The sequence below is a fragment of the Cydia pomonella genome, chromosome 4, assembly GCF_033807575.1.
Source record: "Cydia pomonella isolate Wapato2018A chromosome 4, ilCydPomo1, whole genome shotgun sequence".
Classification (NCBI taxonomy): domain Eukaryota; kingdom Metazoa; phylum Arthropoda; class Insecta; order Lepidoptera; family Tortricidae; genus Cydia; species Cydia pomonella.
In genome coordinates this window covers 19,742,290-19,754,889 of record NC_084706.1, presented here as the reverse complement: position 1 = coordinate 19,754,889, position 12,600 = coordinate 19,742,290, and the positions used below count along the sequence as shown (strand labels likewise).

Below are 12,600 nucleotides of genomic sequence, written 5' to 3'. Positions count from 1 at the left end.
GATTTTAACAGTTTATTCCTGCTCACATTTAGAGACTAAAATGTCATATAATCTTTTCTGGATTTCGCCTAGTTTCAGAGTTAATACCAATTCAAAAAAAAAAATCATATTGTAACTTAGTGCAAAACGCATTTTTGATGGCGATGATGCCATTATGGGGCGTAGTTTAAATATCAAACAAGTAACCTTTGCAAAAACTAGGTCTTACAAAAAATAATCGTAAACATTCATTTTTAATGCCAGTTTTACCATAACATCAACTTTTTATGTAATTTATTTAAAGTATTTAAACTCATATAACATTTTTTCGTTCTTCTGACCTCAGAAGTGCGTGGTTAAAATCTTTCGGGTTCCTCGTGTTACACCGTGTATGTGGTGGCCAAAAATCGTTGGGGAGAACCTCGGTTGTTCTGTACCTATACAGCAGAAAAATTGTTCTCGGAAAAAATGCTAAAATATGACTAAAAACTCGGTCAAGATCCTTATCATACTCAAAAAAAAAAAGGTTAATGACATGATTACAGAATACTGCGGTTATCTAAAAAATATAAAACAGTTCCGTTACTTACATATCTTTTGGAATTTTAAAAACATTCCTTCATATATTTTATTGCTCAACTAAGAAAACATTTTTGAAATTTAACACCTAAGACCATTTTCACAATGTCCGATCCGATATCGGATGTCGGATACGAACAAAAATAAGTAAAATAAAAAAGTACCTTCTTAAATTTTTTCTTCCAATAATTCATTATTGTTCTAAATAAAGCGCCAATACAATTATAAAGATCTATGACTACACTATAGGGCACTCTCTAGCGGCTGATTTTTTGCACGAGTTATCAGACAACTGATATTGGGTCGGACGGTGAAACTGTGGTTTGAGGTTTATTACGTCTACGTGGACCAAAAATAAAAAAAACTTTGGATTTTTTTTTGTAAATTATCAGCGCTCGGCAAATGCCGTAAAACGGACGGACGGGACGTACCTACTTATTGTAGTCGGCCAGAGGTTAAGGTTAGATAGGTTTTCTGTCCTTTAGTTTTTTTTGGAAAGCCACTAGTAATAGAATGGGTCAGCTTATTACCCAAAGAAGTTTTCATTATGGACTTTTTCTTTAACGAAAGGGACTGATATCTTTCCAATGATACGAAGTTAAGTTCCGTAATACTGGTAAAGCTATTAGATGCGGGTCAAAGTGCTGACCATGTGGAAACCTGGGCGGAGGGCTTGATAGTTATATAGCGCACGCGCGTATATAGAATCAGATGTTTTTTTTTATACGTTAAAAAAAGCCTCTGTAAAAAAGTAGCTAATCAATTAGCAGGATCTTCCGTGACTTTTGGACAACTAACACCTCACCCTATTGGCATAGTCAACTTTTGAGTTTTCCCAATATTTTTCTGGATATTATCCTCTCAATATTGTCGTAATTCCTGACTCATAAACTCATAAGAGAATTCCAAATCTCACTAAAACCTTCCAAAAACATTTTCAAACTTGGAATCCCACGTGTTTTATGACCGTTAACGCCATTGTCTTGGGGGCGTGGCGCCATCTATTACGCGGGTCGGTAATTTACAGCATAAGTCGTAATGTACCACAGGCTTATGGGTCCCTAAGAGAATTCTATTGTAAGGTGTTATGTGAGGGCAAATTGGGAAGGTATTTGTTGTTAATGTTGAAGGTGTAATGGCTGAATTTCGGGGTAGGTTTTGCCTAAATAATATAATGGGAATGGCGACGTTATAAAAAAACTAAAGGCAAGCAATATCTAGGCTAAAATTATTCAAGAATCAGGATTACAACGAGAATCCATAAATTTCATCATACTTGCTGATAAAGGGTAAAGTATTTTACGTAGGTAGGTTAAGCAGAAGTCTTCTTCTTCTTCCTCGCGTTGTCCCGGCATTTTGCCACGGCTCATGGGAGTCTGGGGTCCGCTTGACAACTAATCCCAAGATTTGGAGTAGGCACTAGTTTTTACGAAAGCGACTGCCATCTGACCTTCCAACCCAGAGGGTAAACTAGGCCTTGTTAGGATTAGTCCGGTTTTTCCTCACGATGTTTTCCTTCACCGAAAAGCGACTGGTAAACATCAAATGATATTTCGTACATAATTAAGTTTCGAAAAACTCATTGTTACGAGCCAGGGTTTGAACCCGCGACCCCCGGATTGCAAGTCGCACGCTCTTACCGCTAGGCTACCAGCGCTATCAAGCTGAAGTAAAAGCTAATAAAAAATTAGTTTTTTTTTTAAATTATGACACCAATTTTTACAGGATGTTTATTTAGTCACCTGCTGCAATAATTTACGGACTGAATATATAGGTTATATTGAGCAACTTTTGCTATGGGACCACCCCCGAAATCGCGAAAAATAATTTACTCTTTACCCATAAAAAATGTCAAGGTCAAGCAGCCAAAATGTATAAAACAGCGAAGTTTTTTTTCTCGATTTCGGGGTTTGTCCTATAGTAAAAGATGACCTATATATCCACCCCGTAAATTATTGCAGGTGACTAAATAAACACCCTGTATGAACATATCCCAAATTTTTGGGTGGATGATGTTTTATACTACCTAAAAAGTGTAAAAAAGAAACTATTTGAACATTTCTAAGCTTGTTTGGAGCTTACTACCTGTACTTCGCCCAGCGGATAAGCATCGCTATCCAGAGGGACAATGCAGCCAGCCTTCTGGGCACCCTGCCAAGCGGTCTTGATCTGGGACAATTTTTTTATTTATAAGTTTTTAATTGTTTTTCCACCCATTTTTTTATTCGTAGTTTAGTAACTATTTTAAAATAAACTAAGTTATAAACACACGAAAGTATATATAGGTAATCATATATTGACAAAAGGTACTGCGTGTCAAAGTATAATTACGTGATTTTATATAATTAATTGTATCCGCTTAGTGTATCAAAGCGGATACAATTAATTATAAAAACTCAAAGTGAACTAAAACTAAAATATGACTAAAATTAAATCTAAGAATGGCCCCTGCGGCACAGTATCGAAGAGGCAGCAAAATAAACAATTAATTATTATATAAAGCTAGTGAAATAAATGATCACGCGCCATATTGCGGAATTTCATTGGAACTAAATTTTTCATACTTAACTGAACTATCACCCTGTCTAAGTAATTCCTGACTTATACACGAGAATTACAGCGCCCTCTTGATAATGATCATATATTTCTGGTCGGGATTTACACCAATAATAGGTTCAAGGCCTTGTGCCCATAGCGCCAAGAAGTAAGCGTAAGTAAAGGCGAAACACAAAGGACCGTGGGCAACTTTGTATGGAGCCTGGTCTAAAAACCAACAGAAATGAGAGTTAATAGGTCATTAGATAAGTATTTCTATGTTCTTCATTTCGTTCTATGGGCACTAAGCGGAATTCCATTGCAGAACTGAGATATTTTTTATTGCTGCAGTGCTGCAGGGTAGATGTTCGCGCACCGCTGCGAGCGCGGCAAAACATTCGCCGTACTCGCACAGCGGTTGGCTCATAAAATGAACCTCAGCTTGATATGCCCCTTCGTTTGACTTTTTCTGATTTTTTGGTTATTATAAGTTAGTGAGAGAGTGAAAAACAAATTACACACATTTTTTAAAAGCTTCTAAACAATAATTTAAAAAAATGTAACAATAATGTGGATAATGTACCTACATCTAATTGTTTAAAATTTTATGTAATATTAAATATCCGGAGAGGATATTGGTACGTTTGTACGGGATGGTGGTTTCCCGAGGTCGTCCACTTTCATCTTAAAAGTCAAACACACCAGCCAATATCAGGAAACAACTTAAAATTTGCATCTAATTTCTTTGTTATTTTGAACTTAATAATGCAGTGGTCGAAAACTAGCTCATAAGTGGACAAAGACTAGCTCATTGGCGGATGGAAACTAAAATATCACTACTTTTGCAAGATAATTTTTTTAAATACCCTAAATATTATTTATGGTCAGAAAATATATTAACCTAAAATAGACAATATAGAGCAATAATTTAAGTAAGTGTACTATCTCCTAATTAGACGAAATCTAACGCACCTATCCTATTTACCTGTTTGGCAAGTAATATATTGAAGTAATACGAATATACTTATAATAGGCAGGACTAATGTTCAGTCGAAATTGGTCTGCAGTGGCCCGAAATTACTGCCCGAGATATCTGACCGCTCCCTTGGTTACAAAAGGATTATTTCACGATCCACTTAACCTCCTAATAGGCTTTTCTCGTGCTGGCTTCAATAAAGACCGGCAATTAATAAGTACTGCTAAATGGTAGAGAACCGTGCCCATAATGAATCAAGTTTGCAACATATGTATCGCTATAATGCTAAATTCACTCATTTTTCGAAAGTTTATGCCAAAAATTCAATATTTGCAGACTTAACCTTTACGGCCCGATTCGAAGAATGATTAAGACACGTTTAAGATCTTTAAAAGATCGATAGCTAATCGACATGTCAACATTGTTTATTTCGATTCCGCTGTGATCCCAGTTAGATCTATCTACGATATTTCTAACTTCAAAGTGACATTGGTTGCCTGAATCGAGCTGCTTCTGTCAATTATACGACATACAAACGATATCTACGTTATCGTATCTCATTCTTCCAATCGGGCCGTTAGTATGCTAGCTAAAAGTATGTCGGGTCATGCTCAGTGTAGGGTTCTGTAGTTACCTTTCCATCACAATAGGCTAAACGGGAGCTATTCAAATGAATAAATATTTGGTGAAACTATAAGGGTTGACTACGACTGAACCAAAAAAATATATTTCCCAAGTAGCACAAAGGTTCTGTATAGCTGCATTTTTACAGTACACCATTTTAACATTGCAGTTGCCGTTGTATATTATATACTAAATCAATGAGCGAGTAAGTGACAAACTCATGTTCCCAAGGGTTAGAACATATTTGTCTACTTCAGATAAATAAAACACTGTTTTCTCAAATATTAATACTTTATTGAAAGATATACAGACATAGACAGAAAATAAATTAAAATAGGTATGTACATTCGCCATAAGTATATCGAAGCGGCCGAGGTACTTAAAAATAACTGAATATGCACTCTAACGCCTTGACTAGAGACCGGTTCAGATATTTATGAACACCTTGGCCGCTCTAATATATCTGATGGCGACTGTACAATACTGCAAAACAAATATGTTAGAGCTAATGTTTTGCCTGAAATACTGGACACAACATGCATAATTAAATGCTCGCGGATGATGTTCTCTTATTTGTATGTTTTACCCATCACGGAACGATGGTGTTCCGGACATTTGGGAGGCTGCGCGGAGGCGAAGCTAACACGTAGATGCCCTTTTGACACTTTTAAGGGTTACTACACAGAACGGATGCTGCCCTTGCCCGTGTCATTATAAAGTTGTACAAACAGTGAAAATAAGCTATTCCAAAAAATATTAAAAACAAGAAATGATTTAGGTATAATGATTACAATGTCGAAATTAATTAAAGGAAAACAATAATACTTAGATATAAACCTCAACAATAAAAAACCTCGCAAATAATACTATAAAGAAAAAAAAATTACTTAACTGTAGTTTAAATATCATACACAAAATTATCTAGAATTACATTATATTATTATGCTCTAAGGGGTCCTCAAAGAAAATACACAATTAGCTTTGCTTGTTTAGCAAATGCGTAGGTACGGGAACTCTATAAAAGATGATTCTTTGATGAATTACAATCAGAATTAGACATTTTTATTAATAATAATATAATATACACATGTTTTTTGGTATTTTCTTCAAACCAAAACGTCACTTTTGACACTGATATCCGATCCATATCGTATCTAGACCTAATATTTGATATATCTTAAAGTTCGAATTGGGCCGTACTTATAACCTTGAAAAACTCGAAAACCGGTGTAATACTGACATCGAGATTGATTTTTAAGGCAAATTTGTAGTGAATTTATATTGTTTACTGTTAAAACTTTTTAACAGACAAAACTTCTCGTGTTAAAAAAGTGATTGGCAAAATGAAATATCGACATATCTGTTATTGATGTTATCTTAAGGTAGATATTTTTAAGATGGTTAAAGAATATAGCTACCTACTGCGAAATACAGAACACGTCTGATAATTATCTTCTTTCAATCAAATCAAATCAAACCAAATCAATATATTAGATTTGCTATAGGTGAGCACAGTTGCAGTCATGCAAATACAGTTTAATTCACTTATAATAGATCACAAAAATAAAAATAGATCAAATAACACAAATAAAACAAACAAAAAATATAGCATACCATTTTAATGTAAATTGAAAAATGTCGAGTTAATTTAATACATTAGCAAAGTATTTCACTTAAATGTTATTTCACTTACATGTCAAATAGTTTCATATCATCACAAATCATAACCACTTAAATCTTTGTTCAACTTATTGCTACTAGATAAAATTTTTAACGCATAGCATGTGCTAGCCAATTTCCTATTAACTTTGTCAATTTGCATATTCCACCGATTACAGGTCAAGATTTGCGCCCAGAAAACATACACAGTTGGATTTAGATATACGAATATTGCACTGGAAGTCAGCGCAAATCCATTAAATTAGTTTTCTTATATTTTGGCACTAACCTACTACAGTTTCCGTTTTTATAATATTTAGGTTCCAAATAGGTGTACGTAAAAATTATGTGCCGATTTGTAATTGATTTGTGATTTGTAACAATTCAATCGTTGTTTTATTTTCTGAACACTTGTTTTTGCTGCGAAAAGTTCTGTCTGCTTGTGAATCATTTGAATAGCATTATATTCAGCATAAGTGTTTGTTGAATTTCTTGATATTTAATGACTTTTAGGACGAAATTTTAAAGGCCAATAAATGAAATTAAATCGCGTTTATTATGGTTAATCCCACCGAATCCCAGATCCTACTACGCATCCATGAGGAAATGATGAAATCTTCGCTAAGTAACCCCCAAATAAGTCTAAATCATGAACGCAACATTAAAAAAAATGTTTTGTCTGATGGCTACCTACGCTCTTGATCTTTCAAAGTTGACGGCAGCTCCTTGTTCTTTGTCTCAGGTAAACAAATAACCAAGAGGCTGCCCAAAAGAGCCAGTACCGCGAACACATAACCCGCAACAATCGGATTCAGAATATTGATCTGCGGAGCAATCATCATACCGGCCCTGGACAGTACAGACAAAACACCAAGCGCCGAATTACGAATCTGAGTCGGGAATAGCTCCACCCCGTAAAGGAACACCACTATAAATGACATGAAAAAGAAACAATTTGAAATGCATGCAAAGAGCACTCTTGGCCATGTTGGATCACAGTTACTAGGCACTATAACAGTAATTAACATAAATGCGCCAGCCAATAAATTAGTAGAAAAAAGAAAAGGTTTCCTTCCAATTTTGTTGAGCAGGTACACACTCAAAAGAGTACCTGGCATCACAAGGATAGCAGAAATTGCTATATTCACATGGATTTTACCACTCATCTTGGATATATACTGTGAAACACCGTAGTATCCCATGCCGCAAACGAGGTACATGTAAGCCATGATAAAAAGGTTGAGGGTATGTCTTCTATATTTGAATATGTGGTAGAGTTGAATTTTCTCTTGCTGAGCGCCTTGGGTACTGTAGTAGTATGCATCTATATCTCCGCTGATAGCTGTATCTGGCTTCTTATTACTGAAGAAAGAAATGGATAAGCAGTTTCGATTAATTACATACGTTTTTTTCAAATTTAGCTATTGAATGAATACGATAAATAATGTTAAAACATTTTTTTTTTGCATAGTGTCAAAAATGTTTACACCGTAAAACCACCGGACTATCCAGACCCATGGCCTCTAACTATGGTCCACACGTTCAATAGTTTCCATACGTAATTAAGAATAAATGCTAAGGTTCTTTTTTTTCCAGTTTTTACTGGCATCGATGCCATGAACTACGCCCGCCGCCTCGCCTACTATCGTGGTATTAAAGAGATTTTCAACTGACCCCAAAAAAATTAAGGATATCAAAGCTCCTTGACGACCAAGGATATTTTTTTATTAGAGTGTTTATTGAACTTTCAGGTCGTAATTTTATGGACTCATTTTATTTTATTATATTTGATAAATTAATTATTGAAACCAAAATACGCATGTTTCTATTACCGTGGTAATTGACAAATTGTGATCCTGTTACCGTGAACCTAGTGTGTAAAAAGGTGTACCCTTGTTTTGTCGACAACCTTTTCATCGAATATTATTTCATCGACAACGATTCATCGAAACTTTAGTACTAGTAATATTGTTTGGCGTTATTTTATTTCAACTACTATTTATTTAAATTTATCTTACTACGTAGAAATACTATTTAACGAATATTACTTAATCGCCGATTTATTCCAAATCATCTTAATTGACACAACTACAAAACATTGCAATTCATTTCTTCAACGTTGCCAGAAGTGGGTTAGGTTAGGTTAGAATTGCGACCCCCAAGAAAACGAACTGTTGCCAGAAGTGGGTTAGGTTAGGTTAGAACTGTGACCCCCAAGAAAACTAACTGTTGCCAGAAGTGGGTTCAGTTAGAACTGCGACCCCCAAGAAAACGAACGATGGCCAGAAAGGCCACACCAAGTAATGTGTATTACATGTAAAAAAATGAATTAAAAAAAAACCGAAATTAAAAGCCATGACATGAATTTTATTGAAATAAGTCAACTACCAATTAAAAGACCTCGATTCAAATTACCTAGTATCGAGTCGTAGACGCAATGACTTGTCGATGAAATGAAAGTACTTAAAACGTTGTCTTTTAAATAAAATTCAATTAAAAAGCAGCTGTGTAAAAAGCAGCCATTTTCTACCATCGGTAATAGGAATCTGACTCACCATTTTACACTTAATATCGAGGGTTAAGAAATAATAAAAATGAGTCATTGTCCCTATCAGCTGATGACTTATTGTACTTAGGTCTTTTGTAATAAATTATTACCTATATGTAACGTACTAATTTCACTCCTCATATAAACATAACAAACAAAGTCTAAATAATACGTTTCAGTATGTAAAACTCATGACAATGCAATGAATGCACAGAGAAGTTTTTAACCGATTAGTAAGTCTCCATTTTATCAAAAATGTCTGTACATACTTACTATATAATCACATACAGGGGTATGTGATTTATTTTAATAGGAAACTAAAATGTCACGTAATAGTGTAGTGTAGTGTAAATGTGTAATACATACTTTTTAAAGAACCTATCACCAACCCACACAAATATTGAATGCGTCGGTAATAGATTCCCATACCCTCTATTACTGAGAGTTATGTGATAGATAGTAAATATATCGAGGATCGGGTTGTTGTTTGAAGAATCGTATTTTGACCTAATATTAGACGTATCTTAAAGTTCGAATTGGGCTAGTATTATAAGAAGTGTCAATTTCGCTGGTGTGGTTGATTAACGATGATAATGAAATATCACATAAATGAATACTCACAACTTCGCAATCGACTGCATCGCCTTCACAGTTCGTGATTTGTACTTTCTAGTTAGAAGCCACAACGGAGATTCGTTTAAAAAGAAAACAGCAAATCCGAACAAGAACATGGGAACAGAAACCGCTAGCTGAAAGTCAAAAGCGTTTCTCAGTCCATACGATACTCCAGCTAGTAACAGATGACTTAAATTAACAGGCAAGTGGTACACCGCTGTGACAGTTTCTCGATATTTCATTCCAGTGTATTCGATTAACAGTACGAAGCTGGTGACGATGGTTCCACCGGCACCGAGGCCTTCGAAGAACCTGAAGGCGTAGAATGCTTTCATGTTTGGTGACTGGCTGACAGCAACTCCAGCGATTCCGGTGAGAACGAAGCTTATGCTGAACATAATTAGTCGACCAAATCTGAAAAAAAAATTACAGGGTTTCAAGGGAATTGTGCCATACAAAGTGTTTTTTTTAGTTATTTTGCTGGAATATTTGACTTCAGAGGATAGTAAACGACCGCTTCTCCATACAAACGTAATCACCATTTTTCTCACTATTAATACATCTTGACATAATGAAAAACATTTTTACATTGAATATGGTGCTACTTTACCGCCCTAATGTGGTGTGCTAGTGCACTATACGAGTACGTGCGTATGTCGAAAATTAAAAGGGCCATACATATGTACTGTAACTGTAACGTTATACAACACACCAAAAAGTAATTCGCAACTCGTGAAGATTTAAAACACTCCCTTTGGTCGTAGTAATTTATCGCCACTCGTTGCGAACTTCCTAGTTTTCGCACTTGTATTGTAATGTACTATTACACTTTTTGATGTATATTACTAACTATAGCTTTAAATCTTGCATTATACAGCATTAAAAGTATGCAGTTATATTGTACATTCACAGTTTCTCTGGGGAGTGGTACATTGGTTTATATTAAAGATACGATAGTTATGTAGAACTGTACAGAAGGTACAATACGTTTATAAATATTGCGTTAACATTTGCCTAGGTAGGTTCACCCGCCATCTTGATGCTCAGGGAGGGTCGATCCCAAAAAATACTAACAGAATAATCAAATCTTGCTAGTCAATTTAGCTATGTTCTAAAATCAGTAATCGATTTGAAATTTTACAAATAAATATACTATGAGAAGCGCTAGAAGGTTAAGTAAACTTAAGTTAGCCTGATGACCTTTTGGGAAAGTCCGAAAATTTAATCAACTTTAATTTGTATTCAGCGTTTTACCGTCACCTTCTTCTTCTTCTCAGCATATTTGCGTCCACTGCTGAACATATGCCTCATTCAGGGATTTCCATGTTCTTATTTATGCGGCGGTTCAGATCGACCTTGCCCTCTTTCTGATATCGTCCGACCATCTGGCTTGTGGTTTTCCGTCACTTCGACTTCCCAGTCTGTGTCGGAGGTCTCCAGGACAGTGCTCGCTGGCCCCATTGGCCATCATCCCTGCGACATATATGGCAGGCCCATTCCCACTTCAGTTGAAGAATTCTTTTGGCGATGTCGGTAACTTTTGTGCGTTGGCGGATGTCCATATTCCGAATTCTGTCTTCCAGGATATCCCGAGCATCGCGCGCTCCGTAGCTCTCTGTGCCACTTTTAGCTGACGGACCCTTCCGACAGTCAACGTCCATATCTCGCATGCGTAGGTCATTACTGGGACCGTCATCTAGATCTGCCAGACACTAGCTGGGTAATACTAGGCGTTGCATCATCATTTCTGACATCACCCAGACAATCTCGGTACACCTTGATGACGGGTAAATGCCGAATACAAATTGAAGTTGATTTAATTTTTGGACTTTTTCCGAAAGGCTTGGGTAATATTAAATACTAGGTAACTATACCCAGGTAAACTTCAGTATACTTAACATTCAAGCATTACCCGAGATTTTCACGTTTCACGCTATGCCTACGAATATTACGATCTGCCTGATCTTACGATCGGCCGCCGACAGATATACATCATATTGTGTCAAAATATTTTCAATAAGTTTAATATCCAGAGAAAACAATGGGGACTACGTTTGTATGTATGAAGGAGGTTTCGGGTGGTCGTCCACTTTCGTCTTAATGATATTCGAGAAATACATTTATCAGTTACCTGTCAGATAATAATCCAAATAAGAAAGCTCCGACTAACATTCCACCATATGCACATGTTTCCGATAAGCTGATTTCTTTTTTTCTATCACATATTAACCCAAATTTAGTCTGTACAGTCTCCGAGAACACGCTCCTGTCCCACGTAGGGCTGGTGCATGGACACTCTTCCTTGCTCACAAGTCGTAGTCGATCAGTACCACCGCCGCCTCCACCACATGTGTACGTTATAGGAGGATTTAAGATCATCAGGTTGAGTATATGCCATATTGCTGGGATTTTGCTTAAAAATACTACAAAGTAAATCAGGCAATGGTATCTGGTGATAACATTAAATCGTGCCTCGATCGGATTCGAAGCTGCAGTTCTGAAAATATATCTGAAGATCGACATCGCTGCTATTCAATTGAATGCTGAAGTTCTAACAATATACAATATAAAACATTTTTTACGAAATTATAACTAAAATTAATCGCCAAGAAAGCGATAAAGCGATGTGTATAAAAAATGACGTTCCAGTAATTGTCAATAAATTGTTATTTTTTGTGATGTCAATTTAATAAAAAGTTTGTACTAGAAAAAGCACGAAGAAGGCCTTATAATACTTTTTATACCTAATATAGTTCGTCTCATTCATCTATTATTATTGACATTATAAGTCAAGGCACGCGTCGTCGTGAATAACAAAATCCTTATTTAATAATAATAAGAATTAAGCTATTTATTTCCAAACAGATTATATTATTAACATTCCATGCATCGATATATTAATTACATTCAAATGATATCATAATAAACTAGTATTTAGATTGCAAGTTTACAATTTATAATTTTGATTATGTATATATATAGCAATAGAAATAGCAGTAGCATAAGACATTAATTTATATATGAAATGTGCTAAATTAGTTCATATTAATTAGTAGTATTATAGTATCTAAATCTATTGGGCAGT

At 35.5% G+C, this 12,600-nt stretch overlaps 1 protein-coding gene across 2 annotated transcripts; it reads right to left on the bottom strand.

The window, feature by feature from the left end:
- Positions 1 to 4,965: 4,965 nt before the first annotated feature.
- Positions 4,966 to 12,324, bottom strand: LOC133517445 (solute carrier family 22 member 3-like). Of its 2 annotated transcripts, XR_009799370.1 has the most exons (4): positions 11,647 to 12,324; positions 9,522 to 9,929; positions 6,126 to 7,714; positions 4,966 to 6,053 (listed from the first exon to the last, which is right to left on the bottom strand). XR_009799370.1 is itself a non-coding variant. In XM_061850772.1 (3 exons), exons 1-3 carry the CDS (start codon positions 12,036 to 12,038, stop codon positions 7,039 to 7,041), a joined length of 1,476 nt encoding a protein of 491 aa, XP_061706756.1. In that variant the 5' UTR covers positions 12,039 to 12,324; the 3' UTR covers positions 4,966 to 7,038. The 2 variants fall into 2 exon arrangements, 1 of the variants encoding a protein (XP_061706756.1); XM_061850772.1 differs by having other exon boundaries at positions 4,966 to 7,714.
- Positions 12,325 to 12,600: the final 276 nt, after the last annotated feature.

What these genes read in the sequence shown, in the direction of transcription:
- LOC133517445 (XM_061850772.1), bottom strand. Translation starts at nt 12,038, where the DNA reads ATGTCGATCTTCAGATATATTTTCAGAACTGCAGCTTCGAATCCGATC. An exon ending in TTTGGATTATTATCTGACAG is followed by an intron (nt 9,930 to 11,646) that starts GTAACTGATAAA and finishes TTTTTTTTTCAG; the next exon opens with ATTTGGTCGACTAATTATGT. An exon ending in ATGCAGTCGATTGCGAAGTT is followed by an intron (nt 7,715 to 9,521) that starts GTGAGTATTCAT and finishes TTCTTTCTTCAG; the next exon opens with TAATAAGAAGCCAGATACAG.